General features: G+C 37.8%; 1 protein-coding gene across 1 annotated transcript in view; it reads left to right on the top strand.

The window, feature by feature from the left end:
- The window catches only part of LOC121424020 (U6 snRNA-associated Sm-like protein LSm4), a 37,202-nt gene extending 10,696 nt beyond the window's left edge, over positions 1-26,506 (top strand). The window contains exon 5 of the mRNA XM_041619592.1: positions 25,853-26,506. Coding sequence (XP_041475526.1) covers positions 25,853-25,935 — 83 coding nt within the window. The 3' untranslated portion in view covers positions 25,936-26,506. The remainder of the gene's footprint in view (positions 1-25,852) is intronic.
- The last annotated feature ends 280 nt before the right edge of the window (positions 26,507-26,786 follow it).

Below are 26,786 nucleotides of genomic sequence, written 5' to 3'. Positions count from 1 at the left end.
TCGCGCCCTTGCCTGCTTATCAGACCTTACTGCGCATGCTTGTAACTTCAGGAACTTATCCCGAAGGGGTATGTTTCAGGGCGGTGTGAATGCAGGAATAATTAATGGGTATTTTTCAGCCTAAAAAAGTTCTCGTAATTTAACGGGGATTCTTGTGATCGAGGCGGTTTGAAACCACCTACTGTCTTAACCCCATACTATCTGCTTAACCAACGGGGGTTAAGGCCTTAACCCCGTACTATCCCCTCAGCTCATGAATATTGATGATTTTACCATACAGAGCGTGATTAACGTGCAATTCGACTTCTGTGATTGGCTAATGCTTAGCCCCACTTTCCTTAGCCCTGTTTTGTTTTTACACTGCATCTCTTTCCACCACAATAAGCTGGCTAACCCTGCTTTTTTGCAGGGCCAGATAGTACCTTAATATTTACGGTGCCAGCCCACTTTGCTAAAACGTAGTGTGAAAACGAAGTGGGCTAAGCTAAACCCCGGGAAATTGGTGGGGCTAAGACCCCCCCTTTGCCCCACCAATTTGCCGGGGTTAAGGACAAAAAGTGCAGTGTGAAAAGCATATATGTCTATTTTCTGTGTTGTCTCATCCCACATGGTCTGATCCTAGTACTTCATCTATACCCACTTAGTCTACTAACCATTTGGTCTAATTGCCCTGTAGCACATTCACCATTTTGTCCAACTTCTATTTTATCGGCTATACAGATTTCATCTAATATCCTCTTGCGACAGTATCCCTTAAAGGTCAAGTCCACCTTAGAAAAATGTTGATTTGAATCAATAGAGAAAAATCAGACAAGCACATTGCTGAAAATTTCATCAAAATCGGATGTAAAATAAGAAAGTTATGACATTTCAAAGTTTCGCTTATTTTTAACAAAATAGTTATATGAACGAGCCTGTTACATCCAAATGAGAGAGTTGATGACGTCACTCACTCACTATTTCTTTTGTTTTTTATTGTTTGAATTATACAATATTTCAATTTTTACGAATTTGATGATTAGGACCTCCTTGCCTGGTGTACGAAATATTAAAATAATGGAATTCCAAGTGTTCAGGGATAAATGAAACTTAATTTCACATGACAATGACGAGAAAATCCAAATATTTCATATAATAAAATACAAAAGAAATAGTGAGTGAGTGATGTCATTAGTTCCCTCATTTGCATACCGACCGAGATGTGCATATCACTGTTTTGTGAAATGAAGCGAAACTTTAAAATGTCATAACTTTCTTATTTTACATCCGATTTTGATGAAATTTTCAGTGTTATGCTTGTTGAATTTTTCTCTTTTTATTTAAATCAATTTTTTGTTGGGGTGGACTTGTCCTTTAATATATATTTAAAAAGATTTTTTAAAGACTTTTTTTTAGATTAAATGAACCACATTTTCATACATTTTTTTGTATGACAAAGTAAAAAAATGATACAGAGACAAAATGGAAATTAGACCGATAGAATTTAAAAAAAATGGTGATTGGACTAACTTGGTGTCAGGCCAAAATGTTTTAGTACAGACCCAATTGCAATCAAAGTGATAGTAGACCAATTAGTCCATGTGGTATTAGACTATGTGAGACTACATGTTGTATCTGAGCACTATAAGTGAAAATAAAAACTAGGCCTACCTGTTTTGAGGATTTTGGGTTGTGGGGGAGGATATTTCTGATCCAAATGGAAGTACCTGAATACTCACGACTTGTAAAATTATTTTTGTATAAAAGTTTGATATTAAGCACTCACTCATCTTCAAAAAATAATTCAAGTGCTAGATGCAAAGCATGTAAAAACTCTTGAATGAAGGTACTCAAATTCCAAAAGAAATGGACAAATTTAGCATTGAACATGTACGTTCAGTATTAAAAATGCCATCAGTTTTCCTTTTGACTGACATCACTGATGAGAGGATAGGAAAGTGACCAGGGGCGGTATGCGGAACATTGTCTTTTCTCCATATTTAATCTCAGAGATATGACAAAATCGCCAAATGGTATTCTGGTGGATGTCATAACTTTGTCACAAAAATTGTCATAAATTTTGTCTCTTCTCGTCAGCGCGCACCAAAAACACGCGGCTTTAAATGCGCATACCGCTAATCCTTTTATACAAGCAAAAGATATGACAAAAGTTATGACAGGGGGGGTAGCAGTCATAAATTTTGTCATATCTTTTAGTACCAAATATCTTGATACCCTGTTGACTGAATGTCAAGCATATACATGTAATGATGTTATTTTAGATTGTGGTATTAGTTTCACTCATCATCCATGACAATTTTCAAAATTATTTTTTCATGCTACAATTTATAGTTAGACCCCACATATCTATTCCTCCTCTTTTTTTCTCAGTTTTCCTTCTTTTTCTACTTCTCCTCTAAAATCTTTTACAGCTCCCTGTCTCTCTTTGTAATTAAGCGCATCAATATTCGCACAGTTGCGCGATGCCAGCAACTGTATTGGGGATACGCCCAACTTGTCACAGCCATTTCCTATTGGCTAGAAAGGCTCCCACTGGGAACTAACGATGATTTTGATTGGACTGCTTCCGAAAAGTTGAGCGGGAACTTTTAGAGATATAACAGGGAAAAGACAATGTTCAGAATACCGATTTTTTACAATCATTGCGGTGTCACATCTCGGAGAGAAATGACACAATTTATGACAAAAGTTATGACAGTTTACCAGAATACCACCCTTTGAATCCACTAATTTCTGTTTTCTTTGTTTTAGTAGTTGTTGTCAGCAAACTGAATTAAGATGTTTTTTCTGAAACTTGTTTTCTTTTGGTCAAGAGACTCTTTTCTGTGATCTGCAGTACTTTGCGAGGTCTGCTGAGCGTTGACGTTTGATGTTCATGCCAAATTACATGACATTACAAAACCAAAGCAATACTGTAGAAGTGATCTGTTGATTACAACAGACCACCTAATACATGGACAATGTTTTTCGATAAGCATTTATGGGGAACATCTCATGAAACAGAATAACAGATAGCGAGTTTTATTGGCGGCTGTTATAAGCTACCGAAATCCTTGCATTTGATTGGCCCAGAACAAATTATTCTGTGAAAATTGATTTGTTTTCATCTCATCGTCAAACCTGAGGTGAGAATCCAATGCATAAGTAATGGAATGTATAAATTCAATCAAATTATCTTTATCACTTGTACTAAAGATAATTTCATTGCTGTTTTGAGATGCAGACTGGGATATTTTTTATATGAAATTTATATTGGTTTATGATCACTCTATGTTAAAGTTTGGTCAAGATGCTTGCCACAAAAGCAGCAATATTTTCATATGGTTGAAAAGATTGTAATTAAAATCGTTTTTGTAAATATCCATCTTCATTGAGGTACAGTGCTCAAAAGTTAGTGTACCCCACAACCCACAAGAAAATGAACATATAGTTTTAAAAGTGTTCAAGTTCTACCATGTTTTAGATATTCAGTTGTGAAATCAGGTGATAATCAAGTTTTTTTTCTAGGCTTGCCAAATATTGTAGTGTTGTCTCCATTCAACACTCAACATGAAGGAGTGCATTTTATGGTGAGATTCACTAACTTTGAGCACAACTGTAAAAAAACCCAATGATTTCATTGCTTGGCTGGCAAAGGGTGATATGCTGTGGGTTCACGGCTTTCGCACCTTTCTTCTCTGCATGATAGGTTAAAGATAAATTCCAGTTTTAGTAACGATCTCAAAATGACTTTTGACAGAATCTAATATAATGACCACCCAAGTGTCTGTTTGAATGAATGAAAAATATGTGCCAAAGGATTCTGGGAGAAATTGTGTAATTGCTGAGAAATAAGCAAAATAAGAGCGGATTCGGTCACTTCCGTCGGGTCTTTATTCCAGCAATATTGATACACTGTCCCACAAGAGCCTATCTGTGTTAGTGATCTTCAGTGTGAACATTTTTCAGCATGGATTTCAAGATTTCACAAAGTTCAGTTTATGTAACTGTACCAGATCTAGATCCTCGATGATATTCTGACAATTAAGCCTGGTTTTTCAGACTTTCTCATGAAATCAGTGTTTGCTGCAACTACTGGCATTTCTCTTTAATACCCTTTTCATAAACCTATCCTCCAATTAGCCGCCTAAGAGTAATGCGGATAATTCAATAAAAATTGCTTTCATAAACTCCGAAAATAAGCCGCATTATTTTTACGAGCGCCCGTCCTGAAAAAGGCGGATAATCGCCATGACAACTGGACACGCCCCCTCCGATGCGGTTGTGTTGGAAAAGGGTGACCTTGTGACCGCACCATGGCAATTATCCGCATTATTTGGAAATGCGTTCATAAACTCAAAATCTTATCCCGATGCCGCTATTATGCGGATAATAGCAGCATCAGAGTAATGCGGATAACTCTTGTCCTCCTCCAATTTTACGACCAAATTATGCTGCTATTAGCCGCCTAATTCATTTTAATTGGGTTTATGAAAGGGGTATAAGATGGGTTGACATAGGGTGGGATAGTAGAGAGTTTTAGGAGCTGTGAATGAGAACGACGTAGCAGTCGTCTGATCGTTTGAGTCAACATCGTTCACTACAGATGCGAATACTTTAGATTTCACTCGACTTGTACGTGTACGTACGTCCACGTGAAACAGCGCGATAACCAGCGGGTCATGACACGCTGCCCGACCCGGAAGATCTGGCGTACCATCACCTGGCGACCCGGTCGGGTGATGCGAAGTTGCAACTTGTACACACTTGCCCTTTCACTTGCTTTGATTTCTTTTTACGCGAGTTAGGATATATATTTTGGAGATCAGAAAGCAATTTCAAATATAAACATAATGCATCGTACAACTAACATCAATTTTGAGAAAAGTCACTGAAAACTGTGTTTTAAAAGGGAAAGGTTGGTCTTCATGCTGAGCTTGAGCGATTAAATGAAGTCACTCACATGCAGGTTGACTTTGATAGAACCGCAAAATGGGTGTGGCGAGGTTCTTTATTCTGAAAGTGGATGTGTGTGAGGACCTGAGGCATATGGCAGGCCAAAAAATTACGTCATCTCGTACCAGTCGTCTATGTCGACGTACGTTTCTAAAAGTGCTCACTATCTATGCAGAAAGGACGTTGTTTGGAGACCGGTCGTACATAGATCCTTTCATCAACTTTGTAAGAATAGGGTTTGTACAATGGGTTAAGATGGGCTTGACATGGGGTGGATCAGTATCTATGCATCAGGGACATTGTTGGTAGACTGGTCTCACATAGATCCTTTCATCAACTTTGTAAGAACAGGGTCTGTACAGTGTCTTACAATGCTTTAAGACTGGCTTGACATGGGGTGGATCAGTATCTATGCATCAGGGACATTCTTGGTAGACCGGTCTCACATAGATCCTTTCATCAACTTTGTAAGATCAGGGTTTGTACAACGGGTTAAGACCGGGCTTGACATGGGGTGGATCAGTATCTATGCATCAGGGACATTGTTGGTAGACCGGTCTCACATAGATCCTTTCATCAACTTTGTAAGAACAGGGTTTGTACGACGGGTTAAGACGGGCTTGACATGGGTTGGAACAGTATCTGTGCATCAGGGACACTGTCCTGTATGGTATGCCTTGATGAAATCAGACCTAGCAACTCATCGATAGAGACAGGATGAATGTCAGGATAACGCTACATCTCATGTCACTGAGAAAACATTCTACCCCCATCTCATTTTCTGACCCAGTTATTTCAGAGAAGATAAGAATGTTATGCCCGGTTCAAGATGAGAGAGCCTAGGAGGTGAAAACAATATCACACCCAGGCATAATAGCAATTAAAAGTTCCAATTTATGTTGGTGAGACCTTCAGTTTGTTTTTGTTATTGGTTTCTTTTTCCTTCTTCAATTGGTCAGAAGTAAGACAAAAAGCAACAGAACAGGATAATATTTTATTTCACTGAGATAACATTCAACCACTCCCCTTCTCGATTTCTTACCCTAAAGACAATAAGAATGTTATTGTGTTTCAGGTAAAACAAAACAATAGGGATCACAGAATAGCATTTAAAGTCACATTTGATGCCTTCAAGATGGGCCTGCATTACAGCTCCTTGTTATGGTTTATTTCCAATTTGTCTAATGCTGATTTGTCCAATTGCCAACTCGTCTACTATCCTACCATCAGTTCGTCCACTCAGCATATGGTCTACTTTCATTTAGTCTAATGTTGCTCCGTCTAATAACCAGTTGGTCCAATTAATGGCCATTTAGTCCATATACCATTTGGTCTAATTGAACTAAGTGTTTATTGTGCAATATGAATGAAAATGAAATGGATATTAGACCAACTGGTCATGAGACAAAATGGTCATAGACGAAATGCTGATTAGACAGAGTGATGATTGGACCAAATGGATTTTAGACGAAATGTCGATGGACAGAACGGCATTAGACTAAATGAAAGAAGACTATGTGGTGAGTGGACGAGTTGGCAATTTACCATTGTTTTCAGCAGGTTGGTAGCAAGACAGAAGAAAATAGTCTGCAATTAAGAGCTTGAAGCAACATTGATTGCACTACAAAAAAGAAAATTAATAAAATAAAAAACAGGCAATGTCAGTGGCCTTTTTAATAATCTTTTCCTTAATTATTGTATTTGTAGTCTTTAGGCCAAATACCATTAGTCTATATTACCAGACATTACTTTGGTTATTTAAGTTTGATTTGTAGCCTAATGTATTTGTTGGATTGTCATTTGTTCAATAAAGTAGTAACACCTGGACTTGATTTCATTTTATCACTTGATGAAATGTTTTACCAAAGTTTTAACAGAAACATTAATAATGCTAACAGTACGTCAACAACAGAGCCCTTTTACAATTGGTAATGTGGCAATGATGCCTAATCTTACAACAATAAATTACTTACGAAAAATGTGACTAGGTTTACTGTTAGAGCTCTGTGTGGCCTGCACTGGCCTTTTTTTGTGGCATTAATAAATCATGATATTATGCTTTTATATCATAGAATACCAAAGTGTGACATCACGATGTCATGACAACGAACTGGCTGGTTCTAGTTGCTGCTGCACGATCGTCTATACACATTTGTATTTGAAAAAAGATGCTGATGTGTTTTGTCCCTGGTTGTTACCATCATTCTGAGAGTCATAATGGGGCCGTTTCATAAAGCTGTTCGTAAGTGACTTTAAGAACGATTGGTGATCCTTTCTTGTGGTAAATGGTATTATAAATTGGCGATGGTTTTAATAGCGTGTAAGAAAGGATCACCATTCATTCTTGTAGTCGCTCGTAACGTACGAACAGCTTTATGAAACGGCCCTGCTTACCTTTGTTAAGAAACAGGGGCTGATTGCACGAAAGGGTCTTTCCAAGGACCGTCTTTCGTGTCACCCATCTTTTATGATACGCTATAAGCAGGGTGTTTCTGAAATTTATGATAAAGAATAAGATTCGTTAGCTTTTAAATCAAATTTTATACAATTTCATGATATATCACATCATTTTATCAACAAATATTTTGTTTATTTTAACGGACGAATGAAATGTGTTTGCAGATGATTTATTTAACATGCGTTTCACATGGCGCATCATAAAAGATGGGCGACACGAAAGACGGTCCTTGCAAAGACCCTTTCGTGCAATCGGCCCCAGGCCGCCATGACACCATGGCAACTGATGTCTATGCTTGATTGATACTTTGGAACCATGCCTTTTAATGCTTTACAGGTGTATTACTACCCTGGTAATCAAATTCTTATGTCTTGCCGGCACAAAATGTATGCACTTTTTCCACTCCCTGAGGAGCATTACATTAGTAGCTTCCAAGCTCAATCGCTATGTATGCTGTATTGGCTTTTACATTAACTTTCGCATCCTTATAGCGGTACCCCTGGGTGGAGAGTAGCAATATGTAGATAGTTGCCTTGCCTAAGAACCAAATCTTAGAGCTCTGAATTATAATAAGATACCTTTTCTTTTTACACGTTGACTGCTCTGATTCATACTCCTATTTATATGTTCATGGTCGTATTCTGCCTTGGGGGACACCATCTAATGCGACACAGGGGTTTAGTGGTATATCCAAGCTAAGACGCCTATTTTACAGCTTGCCCGCCTCCTCTCGTCTGCTGTGTTAAGCCCACACGAGGGCAGCAGCCATGGATGTAATCCCATCATTCTCCATTGTTTTATCTGGGCATGCCGATGTCAAGCCAGGGACCGGTGTCATATGGACATGATGGTATGCGACAAGGATGTATTGCGTTAGGAAAAGGAATAGGGAGGGAGGGAAGGGGAGAGGAAGATGGGGGGGGTGTGAAAATGTGAGAAATATCGATTTCTCAAGATGCAGATAGGGAGAGAAACTTGATGATTGGAGGAGGGAGAGAAGTAAGAGATGAAGTGGAGGCTGAGAAATAAAAGAGAAGAAAATGAAAAAAAAGGAAAAAAACAAGAGAAACAAAAATCATAACTACAGAAAAAAAGGGGGAAAGAACAAGCAGGGGAAGAGAAGAAAACAAGTAAATGTGTATATAAAAAAAGAAAAGGAAGAAAGGAAGGAAGAGAGAAAAAGAAAGAGAGCATGGTTTTACTCTAGAAACGATAAGTCCAAATAATAGATGACGATAGAAGGGGGGCTCTAGCGTAAGGTAATCTGGGCTTCATAACCCATAGGTTTGCGATGAATTGCAAATGAAAAAGAACCACATTGATTGGTTCCTGGTTAGAATAATAAACCAAATGCGCATGTAACATTGATATTGATTGGTCGGTTCATTTAGCAATTGATCACTAATCTTTGTGTTACATAGACCTGGGGCCCGTCTTACAAAGAGTTACGATTGATCATCAATTGTAACTCTGGAAATCCATCAGTGTCATAAATTTTTCTACAGGAAATTTGCACAATGTCCTTTGTAAACAAAGAGAAGCACAGTGAATTTTTAAGGAAACAATGCATGAATATACATTATACATGTAGCTAGAAAATATTTTAAACAAACATGCATATAAATACATGTTGATGTTGCTGGCCATCCATAGTTGCGATTGGTAGGATCAATCACAACTCTTTGTAAGATGGGGCCCTGGCTTCATAATGATAAAGAGAGTATGAATGATGAATGAGGGTTCGAGAGAAAGAGATGGGGGTGGGATGGGTTAGAAGAGAGGAGGGGGCATGTTTTCTTCAACGGATGTGGACCTGTGAGCATGCATGAATGTGATAGTGATGAATACCACACAGAAGTGATTCAGAGCTTTCACAATTTTTAAAGGTGCTCAAGCCACCATAACATGCCATAAAGCATTGGAACTCATGAATGTCAGAATTAAAAAAAAATAGATGTATATTAGGTGTATACATAAAAAAGGAAACTTTAATGTCTTTTCATGAGGAAAATATGAAATCAGAACAACAAAAATCATAAAGATCTGCTTTATAGAAGACCACATATCTGAGAACCATTGTTTTTTTTCAGTGAGTTAACTTTGATTACCGGTATTCAAAATATAGTTTAAATTTCCATATAGTTCCTTCATTTTTACTGAGCGCAATGAATTAAATCGTATTGTGACGTCACCTCCTAAAGCCATGCAACAGTACATTTTGGATGGTACGTCTTTTGTGCAACGGTACGAATGTTGTTACAACAAGCTAAGTAGGCGTTGTACAATATTTTTTTATTTGATTGCAAAATTTATTTCAAATTTGATGGCGTACAAGGGGTTCCATTACATTACATACTGTATGCAGAAAAGAAAACTTATTAAATTCAGTTTATCAATGAAATACAACAGTACTTTATCAAGTCTTGGAAGGCTTCATAAACTCTTGCGATAGTTATATGGCATAGCAAAATAGGATCTTGAAAAATACTGATATCTGTCATACAGACACTTGAAATCTGGATAACTTTGTAGTAAAAGCTATTAATTTGGTATTAGGAATATTCAAGTGCATATTTTTGTGTAGTTTGAAACTATATCATCTGGAAATATGTAGAAATAGAAAAAGGATCTTTAAAAATACTGAAAGCTGTCATACAGACACTTGAAATCTGTATAACTTTGTAGTAAAAGCTATCAATTTGGCAGTAGAAATATTCAAGTGCATATTTTTGTGTAGTTTGAAACTATATAATCTGGAAATATGTAGAAATAGAAACGGTTGTCTTAGAATTGAGGGAAAAACACTTCAAATGGTTTCTCTTGATTGAAAGTCTATTGAGGCAAAAGGAAAAGTTATATTGGTGCTTTCAGACCGACTTAATCACCAGAATGCCTTTAAACTTAAAAGAACTTGTTCAGGCTTCAAAATGCTTGATAATAAATTGTTTTTTAAGTTTTACAAGTTTTGAGCATCCACAAAGACCACAATATTATTGTCTGAGTAGTTCAAGAGACACATTATTAAAAATTGCATGTTCAGCTAGCCACAACCAAGCGTGGCGACCCTTTTCAGCATAATGTACTCACTTGAATTAGAGAGTTTTCATAATTTGCCTTCACAATAAAGAAAACTTGCAAATCTTGGAAAACTTTTCCATGATTATTCTCTTAATTTCTCGTAATTTTGACAAGTACTTAAATGATTAACAGTTATTTTCTGTTTCTTTTAGGAATATTACAATTTACAAGTACTTTGCTATCACACTTTAGCAAAAATATGTTGTATATGTATTATCTGATGGTAAATTTCCTGATCAGAGAATACCGTGTATTCTTGGTTTTGAGTCAGTGTTAGAGCAACGTAAGTGCCGTACATACTTTTTAAAGAGAATCGTTTGGTGGATTGTATTTTGATGAAGAGTGCTTCTCTTCTGACTTGCTTGTCTGTCACTCATAAGAATATTTCAAGTGCTAATTGGATCCCTTGAGGGAGGAGAATTTTCTTTCAGAAAATAATTGTTTTTATTTTTTTATTTTGTGTTTTTAACAGGTGTTGAATGAAATATACTGTTTTACCTTTGATATGGGATTTGAACACCGATCAACATTTTGAAGAGAAACACTTCAATGTCATGTATTAGTAGTAAATTAACCAACGGGGTCCATAATTATTGAAAGGATAGACAAAGTATATTGGAGATGAGATGAAGGCAGACATAGAGAGTGAGCAAGAGGAGAAAGAGAATGGGGAGGACGAAGGAAAAGAAGAAGGGGAGGATGAGGAGGAGAAAAGAAGGAAGAGGAGGAGAAAAAGAAGAATAGAAGAAGGAAGAGTAGAAGAAGAAAAAGTAGAAGAAGAAGTAGAAGAAGTAGAAGAAGAAGAAGAGGAGGTGGAAGGAGGAGGAGGGAAGGAAGGAAGAGGGAAGGAAGGAAAGAAATGTTTGAATAGGACGGTCAGAAAGAACAAGGAAAAGAGGACATAGAATCAGGAGATATGAAGGAAGGAGATGGGGGTAAAAATAAACAAAATATTAAAATAGAGGGAGAATGTATTCCAAAGAGTCAAAAGGGAGAGATTTCTTAAGAATATTGACACCAGAAAAGGAGAGGTGTGGTACAATATTCAATTTAGAGAAAAGGATGTAAGGACAAGAGAGTCAGTGACTGCATATGAATGGAAAATGAGATGAAATGCGAATTATGTGATTTTGATAGGTTTCCTACAATACAAGGCTTAGCCGTAAATTATCATTAATCAATTTGAGAATGCTACAAGTTATTGTCTGAAAGGTCGCACCAGGAAGGTCACCGATCAACAAATAATACTCTGCTTTGTAGTTTGTACACAAAATGTTTGACAGTGAGTGAACCCGGCTGGGTTGTTAGACTGTGTGGAGACTTTGTGTTTGACCCAGCTGGGAACTGAACCCCTGACCTCCTGTTCATGAGCTGGGCACTCTACCAGTGCCAACTATATATTGTCCTTATCATTAGAACTGATTCAGTATGAATTTTGAATGTTTTTATGCAGATTAAATATTTGTGTGAAAGCTCCGACAGTGGGTAAATGGTCGACTCCACACCAGGTACATTTGTCAAGGAACAAAGAATTCTTGTATTCTCTTGATGTCTCTGTCTCTATTGTGTATCTTGGTGGTCTGGAGGAGTATCATTCTTCTCTGACAAGAGATTTCTTTCATTGTATTATTCCCTTACCTGTCTGAGATACTGGAGGAATAATACATTCTTTTCCCCTATCAGAGGTAAATCACCCTTTCGTCTTCCATGACTTTATAAATCACCCTGTGGATCATAGCCCTGACAGAAGAATATGACAATGTGATTTCCTTTAATGGATGAAAGAAAAGGATATGGAGTGTACAGCACACGATGATGATGATGTTGGTGGTGGTGATGATGACAATGATGATGATAATAATGATGAAAATAATTATGATCAGGTCAATAGTATTAGTAGACATTTTTAGACTTACACAAAATTCTTGAAAATGCATGTAAATTATGTGCTCATATTTGGGAAAAAAATGATGGCATTGTGGGTTCATATCTTGGCTACCCTTTTCCCAATCTCACTTTAGGGATGTCACTCCTCAATGTGACATTGGTGTTTTATAATAAGAAGAAAATGAGAATTTCTGGTGGGTGAAATGAAAAAGTAACAAATTTTTATCAAATTAGCAACTCATGCATTCATCAGAAGTTCTTTACTCACGTGCTATTTCAATTAATTAAATTTTAAAGATAACATCTCGGTCACTGGTTAGTGGTTATGTATTATTACCAAGCTTCATAGAAAGCAGTCATTATTTTATGATCTTTTTTTAAGAATTAAATTTTATTGGGGAGATTGAAAAAAAAAAATTTATGGTATACTGGTTGTCAATCGAACGATGCATTTAAAAAGGGACTCTTTAAGCAGTGCTGCACCATCCCGAGTTTGCTCAGTCTCGAGATTTTAGCCCGATCGGCCCTCTTTGCGATTAATCTCGAGATTCAAGAAACCCCATCTCCACCATCGCAAGAAGAGCGATTCCTGCTCGAGCGAGGCATCGATGCATTATGTTCTGACGCCGTGAATAAATACTCCTGAGTGCGTCTGCACCGACGAATTACCGCGATAATTCGTAAAATAGCGCGCTATTTTGCAAATAATCCCAAGTTGACTAGAGAATGCATTCTCGAGATTAATCCTACGAACTAGTGCGATAATTGCGTCTCCACTGCAAATAATCTCGAGATTGTTCAGATCAGGATATTTTGCCAGATCAGAAATAGCGCGCTAATTTGAAAACTCGGGATGGTGCAGACGGCCCTATATTAACTGATTCACATATCACTGATAAAATGTTTTTTAACAAGTTTATTTTTCCTCCCCCCAAAAGTATCATTTTGGTTTTCGTCCGACCTGATCTGTGAAGGTTTTCCACAGCAGCTAGAGCTAATACAAATTGAATTTCATGCAGAGTTTGGCCAATTACTGAGACTTGAATTGCGCATATACGGAGATGCCTTTTCCTATTTTTGACAACCTGTTAGTAGGACTTTGTCACAATGTATCCATCATTGATGTTTCATTCAAGGTTGAGTTCAAATTTAATAAATTACACCAAAATGAATATCATCTGTTTTGTATCTATGCCCAAGGATGGAAAGAAATCTGCTGTTTTTGATGCTCTTCTGAAAGTAGCATGTGCAGAGGTATAGCTGAAGGATAATTGGCATGAAACTTGCCGAAGCTTAGCTATACCCTTTTATCCCCTTACCAATACCTACAAGTCTATTTTTACAAGGCAGGACCCCTTTTTTATAACATTTTATAAGGGTTATTTTGTAGATTTCTGGGTTTATTACCCCTCCCCTGTACGGTAATTTTAAGATGGATGTTCCCCTTTAATGACCCATCTTGAAAAAGCAGGGCTATAACCCTATACCACCTTTATACAAGTATAGTTTTACAGACATGCTTGTTTTCTGTTGATGTGCTCAAAGCATAATCGAGCCCCTTCTCCTGTAACAAAGAGACAAGGTTAATTCTTTTCTTACTCAAGAAACTCAAGTCGCTACTCTTGCCCTTTGTGTCTGACGACTTGTTTTCAGACAGGTTCACCTGATCAAGGTACCTCTAATCTTTCCTCCGAACATCTTCTGGCGCTTTGCTGGAAAGTTCAGGTGGGAAGCGGGTGATTGGAGGAGATGAAGAAATATCTGCTGCCAATTGAGAATATTTGAGAGTTACTATAACATCAAGCTAACTAGTTTTAAAGAGAGACACAGGGGCTGCGGAAACGGGGGGGGGGGGGGGGGGGGAGGCTGTGGGCTTCATCCCCTCGCTTTTTTTCCAAAATTGTGTTTAGTGTGAAAGTGCTATCTGATCATGTAGCTATGATTTTTTTGCATGGTCAGCCCCCTCCCCACATGCTTACAAAACTGTTATGCGATCCCTGAGACAAACAAATTGCAAACAAATTTTTCAACTGCCATAGAGACTGCAGGCACCTGCAACTTTTCTAATGAAGAAAGTAGGTTTGGCACCTTTTAAAACAAATCCCTTTTTTTAATGAAGTTTGGTTTTGAGTATGAAATATTTGTTTTTAATGTTACAACTCTGGAAACTCGCGGTGGAAACTGGAGTTTATACCAGAAATATTCAATTCATGAACAAACAATTCATGACGTGACTTCTGTAATAAAACAAAATCTAATCAAACCAACATTGCTTGATTTGTTTTTTGAGGAAAGTATTTACAGATCCATTCACAGAAACTTGACACTGGAAATCTTCCAAGGTCTTTTTTTGAGATGGTGAGGAAAGCCCTGAATATGGAACTGTAATCCATCCCGATTGCACAATCCTCTAATAAATGTCAGTTGGTTTGTCCAAGTCAGCAGGATATCCCTGGTGTTGGCTGGACCCTGGCTGGGGTTCCCAGCGGGTCTTCAGGAAGTGGGTTTCAAGCTCAACTGTCCCCTCGTTGACATCTACAAGGAGGGACAGATATTGCTCTCCAATCCTAATATTTTTGTCCCCTCCATATCGGTGTTTTTAGACCATCTAAAAACAGAATACTTGGTATACTCTAAACAGAAGGTGGTTTCAAACCGCCTCGATCATAAGAATCCCTGTTCAATTACGAGAACTTTTTAGGCTAAAAAATACCCATTAATTATTCCTGAATTCACACCGCCCCGAAACATACCCTTCGGGATAAGTTTCTAAAGTTATGAGCATGCGCAGTATGGTCTGATAAGCAGGCAAGGCGCAAGATTCAAAATCACTAGCTCAGCAGCCACCCACGGTGCCCGTGCCCAACTACCCGCTGGGCTAAAAGTTCCCGTAAATTGCTTTCACATTGCCAAACTACCTGCGACCTTGGAAAAATCCCCACGAAAGTCCTTGTAAATTTTACAAGTACCTAGTGGGTATTTTCTTTCGGGGAGATTACGCGTAATTTGCTTTCACATTTTACCTAGTATTTTCTGATCGAGGTAAATCAGAGAATACCTGGAACTGACGAACTTCCGAGGCGGTCTGAAACCACCTGGAGAATACCCGGTATTCACTGATCAGGATATTTACCCTGATCTACCCCGATCAGAAAATACCAGGTATTTAATGCCAATATGAACGCAGATTGTATCCTGTGGAAGCGCCGTGGTGTAGCGATTCTGACTCTCGCCTTGTAATCAGAGGGTCGTGTGTTCAAATCCCACCATGGCCTAGCGTCCTTTGGCAAGGTGTCAATCCACAATTTGCCACTCTCCACCCAGGTGACGAACTTCCAGGGCGGTCTGAAACCATCTGGAGAATACTTGGTAATGGTATTCACTGATCAGGATATTTACCCTGATCTACCCCGATCAGAAAATACCAGGTATTTAAAGTAGAACTATATTGAAAATCGTAAAAATGGAGAATCATATATCACAATGAAGGAGAAAATAAGGAGAACACGATGGTGTACATCATTTATCATGGAGACCGATGAAACTCAGTTAATTGATAGTTTAAAGTTCTCTCTCTGAATGCTTCAAACACGCAGAATTACGTCCGCGAAATTGGGGATTTTTTATGACGTCACTGTCTGTACGAGAGGCGTGATTGGCTCTCCCATGTGAAGCTCCACTTGCATGCAAAACCTGTTGCAAGGGTACATTTTCTCCACACTGTCACTGAATATAACTTCGATCCCGAAATGAAAGAAAACCCAGAATTTTATCTATATTTGGATTTTCAAATTGATGATTTTGAGATGAAGGGAATGATGATGAAGTGAACATCACAGTGACGTAGTTGGGGGTAAATTGGGGGAATTACGCCGATGATGATGATGAAAATTCAACTTGCAACACCATCACAAGTGAAGTCATGTCCATGCCAATTCGCTACCAATTCATGCTGCTGGAAGTGCTAACTACACCGTCTATCATGTCTATCATAAGAAGGAAAATAATGATATAATTGTACTTACAAACAAGTGAATAATCCGAACCTGAAGGCAAATCAACTCAACGAATAGCAGCAGACGTTATGCACCGACGATAAACTTCATGTGGCTGGGATAGATTGTCACTCGTTCTGTATATGTAACTTTTATCTCATTAATTTGACAAAATTACGAAACTCGGGGAATTATTTATCTATATGAAAATATAGTAACATCTCTTATCATTTTTTGAATTACGATAAAACCTGTTTTGAAGGAAAACGTTGAGGTAAATTAAAATTAGATGTAAAAGATCATCCCCGGCCATCATGCGTAGCATTATGTGATCGTAAACAAACCATCACAACAACACATGCCGTATTGTTTGCTCGCCTTGGCTGAGACTGAGAGAATAGATCTATGCACGTGTTGCACAGCTCTCAATCAGCAAGGCGAGCAAGGAAGGAATACGTGCATGTTTGAGATGGTTTGTTTGCAATGACATACAAGCTACGCATGTTGGGGGATGATCTTTTACATGTAATTTTAGTTTACCTCAACTTTTTCCTTCAAAACAGGTTTTATCGTAATACAAAAAATAATAAGAGATGTTACTATATTTCTATATATATAAATAATTCCCCGAGTTTCGTAATTTTGTCAAATTAATGAGTTACAAATTACATATAACAGAACGAGTGACAATCTATCCCAGCCAAATGAAGTTTATCGTCGGTGCATATCGCTATTCGTTGAGTTGATTTGCCTTCAGGTTCGGATTATTCACTTGTTTGTAAGTACAGTTATATCATTATTTTCCTTCTTATGATAGACTCTGTCTGGATGTGGTTATTCATTTTCATGGATTTAATTTGGCCCGCGTGGTGTATAGCTAGCACTTGTAGCAGCAGCTGCATGAGTTGGTAGCGAATGACTTGTGATCGTCAGGCAAGTTGAATTTTCATCATCATCATCGGCATAGTTCCCCCAAATTTACCTCCAACTACGTCACTGTGTTGTTCACTTCATCATCATTCTCTTCATCTTTAAAATCATCAATTTGGAAATCCAAATCTCGGATAAAATTCTGGGTTTTCTTTCATTTCGTGGTAGAAGTATTCAGTTACAGTGTGGAGAAAACGTACCCACGAAACAGGTTTTGCATGCAAGTGGAGCTTCACGTGGGAGAGCCAATCACGCCTCTCGTACAGACAGTGACGTCATCAAATTCCAGTCAATTCAGAGACCGATGCGAGGCATATTTCGGAGGGGCATTTTAGCGTTTTTTAATCGGCGATTTTCACCTTTTTGTATTATTTTCGGTATTTTTGAATGACCCACTGATGATCCCCACATCATTACCTTTCCATTGATATATAATAAGACCACATTCATAATCAATATATTTCTCCTTTAATGCCAATATGAACGCAGATTGTATATTGTGAAAGTGCCGTGTTATAGCTTTTGGGGTGGTGTTCTGACTCTCGCCTTGTAATCAGAGGGTCGTGTGTTCAAATCCCACCATGGCCTAGCGTCCTTTGGCAAGTTGTCAATCCACAATTTGCCACTCTCCACCCAGGAGTTAAATGGGTGCCAGTAGGATGCGAAAGCCTATGTAGTATGCTTAGCAATTGAATCTTGGAACGCTTGTTGGAATGCTCCCCAGGGAGTGGAGAAGGTGCATACATTCTATGCGGGCATGCAAGGATCCGAAGACTGGGGTAAGATCTGTAAAGTGCTGAAGACGTTGTTCCAATGTGTTAAGCGCTATATAAATGCGGAATATTATTATTATTAAATTACTTGTTATATTCCTAAAAACAAATTACTTGTAATATTCCCAAAAGAAAATAACTTGTAATTTTCCTTAAAGGAAAATACTTGTTAAATGGGTATATATGCAAAATTGCAAGAACTTTCGTAGGCATTTTTTTCCAAGGTTGCTTGCATTCTCACAATGTGAAAGCCGGCAACAAGAATGACAAGAATTATCCCATCCAGTGATTATGCTAGCGGCCCAGGCATTGTGAGTTGTTCTGCTGAACTAAAGATTTTGAATTGTGTGCCCCTTCTTGCTGCTCAAACCTCGAATCAAACTGCAAATGGCCATAACTTTGATAACTTTCTCTGAAAGGGTCTGGTTCAGGTGGGTATGGTTGCAAAAAATAATTTTGAGACCTGAACAATTTATGGTAAATTAACAGGTATATTGGTGATTGAATCTGTCTTAAGGCCACCGCACACCTTACGACCCGACTGGTCGGCGACTGGCTTGCGACTGAATGAGGGGAGATGAATCGCAAGGCAGTCATAAGCCTCGACACCGCACACCTTTCGATCCGATCTGCGACTCACGCATGCGCTTTTTGCTTTTTGGCATAGCATCTGAGATATTGCGCTTACTACTGCGTATGCACGTTGTTTATCATAATATGCGTTATGCAAATCTGCTGTCTGATTGGCTGGAGGTTGGATTGAGCTTGCGATCCAGTCATAAGGATTCGACATGTAAAATCCTTCCGATTTTCCTTGCGACTTGTCTCTGACCGGTCTGCGACGCTCAAGCTGACAAGAGCCGTGACGTCACATCTCCCCTCACCCAGTCGCAAGCCAGTCGGCGACCGGTCGGGTCGTAAGGTGTGCGGTGGCCTTAAAACTACCTTATTTTTATCATTCTCTATATAAGATCATGAACCCTACTACGGAGTATGGTCAATGATGAGTCCCAGTTAGCTCTATCTTAAGAAGAGTAATATTCTAAAGGCCACCACACACCTTACGAACCAACTGGTCAGCAACTGGCTTGCGACTGAGTGGGGGAGATGAATCGCAAGGTAGTCATAAGCCTCGACACCGCACACCTTGCGATTCGATCTGCGACTCACACATGCGCTTTTTGCTTTTTGGCACTGCAACTGAGGAAGTGCTTACAACTGCGTGTGCGTGTTGTTTATCATATAAGCATCGTGAAACTCTGCTGACTGATTGGATTGAGCTTGCGATCCAGTCATAAGGATTCAACATGTCAAATCCTCACGATTTTCCTTGCAACTTGTCTCTGACCGGTCTGCGATGCTCAAGCTGACAAGAGCTGTGATACGTCACATTTCCCCACACCAAGTCGCAAGCCAGTCGTCGACCAGTCGGGTCGTAAGGTGTGCGGTGTCCTTAACCTGACTAGCCCTCTTCTGGACTAGACACTGGTAAAATCATAGTTTTGGGGGAGAAGTGGTTTAATAATTTTACAAAAAATGGGGAGAACTTGGCCCGGAGATTCAGAGAATCTTCATTACTGGGAAGGAGAACAAGCAGGTGCTGACACAAAGCAGTATTTAAAAAAAAATCATGAGCTTGATAAAAAGTTATGTATATTCAAAGATAGAAAATAAAAGAAAATGTTATTGTTCCAACCAACCAGGAGTAGAACCCAGGACCTGACATGCATACTCTACCAACCGAGGTAGCTGAGCTTCTATCAACTTCAAGGCAGTGAAATATTCTAACGTTAGATGAAAACTGTTGTTGCAGTGGGATATTTTCAGGCCAGCCAATTGACTTGAGATTATTTCTCATATTTTGATATTACTTTGTATTTCATATTATATTTTAAAATACAATATTTTCATTGCTAAGATATATCCCTTGAAGAAGTTCTAAGGCTACCAGATTTCATCATACGCGAGCACAAAGTTCAAGGCTTGTTCAATTATTTCCTCTCGAACTGGGCTGAACCCGACCACAAGTCCCGGGCCAGGATCCCCTTTCAGAAACCAATTGAAATTCAGATCGCATGTTAGGACAGCTTGTAGACATATGTTGGTGGCTGAGCGGAACGAGATGGGGATGACGGAATCGGGGGCGGGGGGGAGAGCAAACTTGTTACTCAAGACCAGAAATGAGCGTGGTGGCTGAGGGGAACGAGATTGGGATGAGATGGGGGTAACAGATCATCGGGAGGGGTGAATAAACTTTAAGTTTAACACCAGAAAGATAGGTACAAACTAGACAATGATCTGCAAACTTTTATTGATGGTGCTTATGTAGCAAAGAGCAACTCTGTGAACCCCAGACCTATTTCATGAAGCTTATTGTCAGTGACATGCCACTGTTAAAAACTATTTAATTAATATTTCAATTTGCGAAGATTTTTTTTTAAGAGACTTCTAGCATTTGCTAATGTTATTGATTATTAAATTGATTTGTAATATGTAATCATGTGCACATGGTTTACCTTATAAGGATTATTATCATATAGGCATAATTTCTCATTGATGCAAGAAAACAGACATGAAAAGTGGAAATGTGTTGTTAAGATCAAAGACTTTTAAAATTCTTGTATTTTTAATAGATAAATACTATACCCTTGAAGCAAGTGTTATTTTAAGTAACCTATAACTGTAAGCTTCCATATCAACTCCTTAGTAACCACTATTATCAGTCCCAAGTTTAACCTATACTTCGAATTCCAATGATGATTCCCCTCTTTGACTTTGATCATCTGTTCTCATCGATTATAAGTTGATACTGTATGACCTGACAGCAATTATATCAGGATTTTAAGTCGATTACGAGGAGATTATGGAGATCTCCATGCTCGATAGAGGCAGGTACAAACAAATTCTTTATTAGGCTAGAGTTCTCGTAGGAACGTCAGAAAAAGGAATTTTTCCTTTGGAATGATGATGTGCTTTCATCGCTATGGCAGTGGCTTGATGATATGAATAGAATGAATTCTGCTCCAGTACCTATGAAAGGCTTTAGATGGGTCAAGTTGTATTATATTTGGAACAGGGAGGAAACATATTCTATTTCTATTTTTTTGGCATCTTGAAATACAGTATCTCTGTTTTCACTGATGAATCTTTATACAGTCTTTTTTTTCAAGCAGCTACTGGTACTTGTCCATGTTCTTGCTGAAAATACCCCCCCCCCCTGGGTGCCACTTACATTGAAGAGTGGATACCATGCGCGACCAGAAAAACACGTTAAAAGGATGTCTTTTTCAAGATAGGGCATGTTACGTACATAACGTAATAAGGGTGTCAAAACACTAAAATAATGAAAAAAGGGTGTCAGTTTCGCTAGGAAAGTTATGTGTTTAGGGTCAAATTTGCGAGGGTATAAAAAAACTAATAAGTTTTATGAAGGATGTACTTTTTTGCCCCAACAGTCAACACTACTTGTTTAGAGTACGATTTGGGGCTGTACTAAACCCATTGATGTAGGCAAAGGTAAAGGTAAAACAGACGACCGACGTCCGTGACATAACAATTGAAATATTGCTGTACTTGTTTAGGGGTTTAATTCAGGGAATATTGGCCAATAGTATCATTTTGTTTCAATACTTGTTAAGGGTAGGGTTTCACACATCAATACTTGGGAAGGGGTGCATTTTCAGAATATGGAAAATACATGTTAAGGGTGCTTTTTGAGACCTCATGGTTGCGCATGGTATCCACTCGTCTATGGAGGTGCCCCCCCCCTGGAAAATATCTCACAGAGGAGTTGTATTTTGGTGGTGCTTTTTCAACACTCGGGGGGGGGGGCACCTGATTTCAGTACTCAATAAGGAAAGGGTGGTGCCAAGTGTCATCACAAGGTTCTACCAGACAACATCCAAGGTATCATTTAGCATTATGGCTTGTTCTAACTCTCACTTCCTTGTTTTAAATGGATTGTCCGGGCTGAAAATATTTATATTTAATGAATAGAGTAAAATTCACAGAGCAAAATGCTGAAAATTTCATCAAAATCGGATAACAAACAACAAAGTTATTATGACTTTGATGATTTTTTAATGAAAATAGCTCTATGCACATCATCATGAATATTCATTATAGGTGGGCTGATGACGTCGCATCCCCACTTTCCTTCTTATATTTTTACATGAAGTCAATGGTGTTTCATTTTTTCATACATGTGTGAACAAGGTGTCTCCTTTATAATGAAATAAGTTGCAGCAATAAATATCTAATGCTCAGTTGTCAATCAATTTTTTTTCTGTTCATGATAGAATCAAGTGAATAAACCTAAGTTTGTATAATAGAAAAGAAACGAGTGTGGATATGACATCAATATGCTCACTGAATATTCATGAAGACATGCCTAGGGCTGTTTCACCGAAATAATGTAAATCTTTAGAATACCATAACTTTGTTATTCCTTGTCCACTTTTGATCAAATTTTCAGTGTTTTGTCTGATTTTTCTTTATCTGTTTAGATCGTATAATTACCTATACAAGCCATTTAACGGATAAATAAAAGTCATATTTCACTCGTTACTTTCAATCCGAGACCAACGAGGTAAACATTTGCAATGTTGCCCTCCCCAGGTTTTGCCCATGGGAATTTAGTAAAAAACAGAGGGCAATATTGGCCATATTTCTGATAATACGCTTGTGCAGTAGGAGCATATTATGATTGATAATTCCAGTATTTTAGAAATCTGGAGAAGTCCAAGTTATCTTGAAATAACATTACAATTTTGGTGAATCAGTTATATCTAACAGCTATAAATCAAGATATACCCTTTTTACACAGGATTTTCTTAGCCCCGGACTATCGCTAACCCTGTACTGTGTAAAAAGGGTATTACTTCAGACAAGGATTGAGCAAATGATAATTTAGAATGTTGAACTTGAAATCACTATCACACATAAGCCCACCAGTGCACACATATGTATCATTTAACTTGAAAAAAGGCCTTGTTCAATGACAAAATGCATTTGATTTGTCCCTCCTACAAAATTCATTTTATGCACAATATTCATTATACATACAGAAACTTGTCATCCAATTTATTTTGTTCCAATTAATTGTTCTTATTATGTTATGACTTGATTATACCGTCGTGTCAGTGCAAGAACGCCCTTAACAAAACATTTTTGCACACCCCATCGGGGCAGAAATGCCATTATGCAATGCCCTTATGCATGCTGCTTAGGGCTTTTTTGTGTGCATGCGATGAACAAAATTGTGGTGATAAGGGCATTCTTGCACCAACACAATGATATTTTTATCAGAGAAAAGCTTGATTCGGAGATTGATATTTTGCATTGTAGGCGTATATCACATTAGAAATATAAGATGTTATTTCTGTGGTCGACCTACCTTAGTTTTTGTTCCTGTGATGATGATAATTGTTGACAACTGACTGTTTTGTTGATTGATCTCTTTATAATAAATTAAGGAATTTAAAAGTGAAATAAAAAGTTTCTAGTGTTTGTTATATGAGATAGGAGCAAGATATGTAATTTTTATGGAAATAACATTGTTCAAAATGCAACTTTTTGTGATGGTATTGGTAAGAGAGTCTTGTATGTACTATATGTATAAAGAGGAAAGAGTCCTCTGCATGCTGCAGTAAGTCCACCAGATCCAGCTTTTCCCCATGTTTGACCCCCGATGACCCCTCCTTCCTGGAGCTGTTTGATTAATAAACACCAGTGGTCATTTGTCCATTTACTTCTGTTTGACTTGTGGATGCAATTTGTCTTGAGCTTGACATGTTTGGGGGAAGTTGAATGCCACCCCAAACAATCCAGCCATTCTTTTATCCCATGTTGAACTACAAATCCCTCAGGTAATTGATGCCATCTTGGTCAATGTTATAAGCTACTGGCAAAGGGGTGAGGTCCTTCCCCCTCTGTGTACTTTCCTGGAGTCTTGTTCTGTTTGAACTGTGACTAATGATGAAGAGTGGGCTCCTCGTCCATATTAATTAAAGGGGTGGTCCAGGCTGAAAATATTTATATCTTAATACACAGAGTAGAATTCACTGAGCAAAACACTGAAATTTCATCAAAATCGGATAACAAATAATAAAGTTATTGAAGTTTAAAGTTTAGCAATATTTTGTGAAAACAGTCGTTATGAATATTCATTAGGCGAGCTGATGGTGTCACATCTCCACTTTCCGTTTTCTTATGTTATTACATAACATCATATTTTTTCATTATTTCATACTTGTGTGAATAGCATGTCTCCCTTGTGATGAAAAAAGTTGCAGCAATAAATATCTAATGCACTAAATCAGTTGTCAATCCAATTTTTCTAGTTCTTGTAGGAAAAAAATTGAATAAACCTAATTTCATATAATAAAATACAAAAGAACAAGTGAAGATGTGACATCATCAGCCCACCTAATGAATATTCATGATGACTGTTTTTACAAAATATTACTAAACTTTAAAATTCAATAACTTTGCTATTTGTTGTCCGATTTTGACGAAATTTTCGGCATTTTGCTCAGTGAATTATGCTCTATTTATTTAGCTATAAATATTTTCAGCCTGGACCACCCCTTTAAGGTTAGAAAACAAATGTCAAATGATGATTCTACTCTCAAGTGATTGTTGCCGTCTCAGTGAATGTTATCATCTAATATGAAAGGGTGATAGTCTTTCCTTTCTCTAGTATTTTCCTTTCCTGGAGTTTCCTTCTCTTTAGATGATGAATCAGGAGGGAAGTGGTTAACTTCAAACTTGGCTTACTTCATGGTCAACTTCAGTTGGAGTCAAAAATATGAAACTTTGATTTTTTTTCTCAAGGAGGTGGTATCGTTATAAATGAAGCTACTGTCAAAGGGTTAGGTCCTTTCCCCTCTTTGTGCTTTCATGGAGTCTCTGTCCATTTAGATGATGACTAATGGAGAAGAGTGGCCTTCATCACCAACTCCAAATTTGGAATCAGAATGTGAAATGGTGATTGTATTCTATACCAATGTGATAAGCTACTGTCAAAGGGAGGGGTCTTTCCCCTCTTCATACTTTCCTGGGGTCTTGGGTCTATTTGGACAGTGACTAATCACGGAGAGTGGTCTTCATAGACCAACCTAAAAGTTAGGATCAAAGTGTTAGAATCTGATGATTCACTCACCCCTTTGGCAGTCACCTGCTTCTGGTATTCAAGAAGGCATTTTCTTTGCACCTTGGCGTCCATTGTGTCAAAAGTTATCATGAAACTTGCAACCCTGTCCCAATGACATATAAAGAGAGCAAGAGAGGAAACTTTTTATATGAAAATGGAAATAATGAGCAAATAGTGAGAGATAAGTAATGTTAATTCAGATCTGATTCCAGACTGATTATGAATTCATGTCCACTTTTCTATACAATGCTAGTTGTCCTCTTCCTATTAAAAAAAAATAATAATAAAGAAAAAAAAAATATATATGTATATATATATATATATATATATACACACACACACACAAAATATATACAAGAATTTGTTTTAGTTCATTTTGGGACTAACACATGCCCATGTAGAAAAGATATTGTGTGCACTGTAAAAGCATTTAATGTTGATTCATTTTTAATCTAAAACTTTCCCTAAAAGCCTTTTTTATAGAGCAAATCTTTTGGAAAGCTTTCACTGCATGATCAAAAAGGGTGACTGAGTCGAAAATGGGGACTCCATAAAACTGAATTGCCAAAGTCAACCTATTCTTAACTCAATGAGACTAAATGACAACTTCCATCTTTTCTTGTTTTTATTTCCCTTGCTGCAGGTGCATTTGGTCGAGGTGGTGGTCGTGGAGGAGGACGAGGTGATGGCAAGAGGGGTGGAAGAGGAGGACCACCAAAGTCATAGCAGATCATCATCATTTATCAGTGTAGTTTGTGATTTATGTTAGCTTGAATACTTCTGATCCATCCTTAGGAATTCCTCTCCCCTTGGGTAACAGTCTGAACACTTGGACAGTATTAACGAGAGGTACCCTTATAAATCTTTCACATTGCAGTTAGGTAATGTTTCATAGTTGATTGAAAGTAATACCCATATTTACGCAAGATTAGTAACTCTTTGTGGTGCCAAATCATATTCTCAATAATTTTGATTTCCATCATCTGTGACCCCTAAGATAAAAATCAATGATGATTGTGACTTACCCATCACCTTCACCAACAGTGATTATTTGCTTACTAACCAGAACAATTTGTAACTGCCAACCCAAATGAAACAGAAACGACACGATGACGTTGACCTTTAATCATACTTCAAAAGGCATTCTTGCCAAGGTTTAAGGCCTATTTCATATCTTTCCAATGCAAGTTAAAAGTAAGATCTCAAATGTACACCATCATATTTGGTTGATACGAGTGTGTAATGACCCAATAGCTGCTTGTACCAAAGTAACCCAGATAGCTACAATTGATAGGTATTCCGTTTTGAGTATTAAAAATGTAAATTATTTTCGGGGAAAAGTTAGCAAATTTTTCTTTAAAAATTACTCATAGTTTGCGACCGGTGCAGAAGAAACCCAGTACCAAATATCTGAAAATTCATTATTCAAATATCATTTTTACTTTTTTCTATACTGAATCTAGTTTTTTTGAATGATATAGGTAAGAACTATATATTGTTTTTTCAAAAAAATTAAGGGGCTTACACAATTGATTGTGCAATCATTTGCGACCATTGTGATTATGTTTGTTATAGAT

Source organism: Lytechinus variegatus, chromosome 11, assembly GCF_018143015.1.
Source record: "Lytechinus variegatus isolate NC3 chromosome 11, Lvar_3.0, whole genome shotgun sequence".
NCBI classification, from domain to species: Eukaryota; Metazoa; Echinodermata; class Echinoidea; order Temnopleuroida; family Toxopneustidae; genus Lytechinus; species Lytechinus variegatus.
Note: the sequence above shows the minus strand (reverse complement) of the source record. Positions and strands in the feature narration are given on the sequence as shown.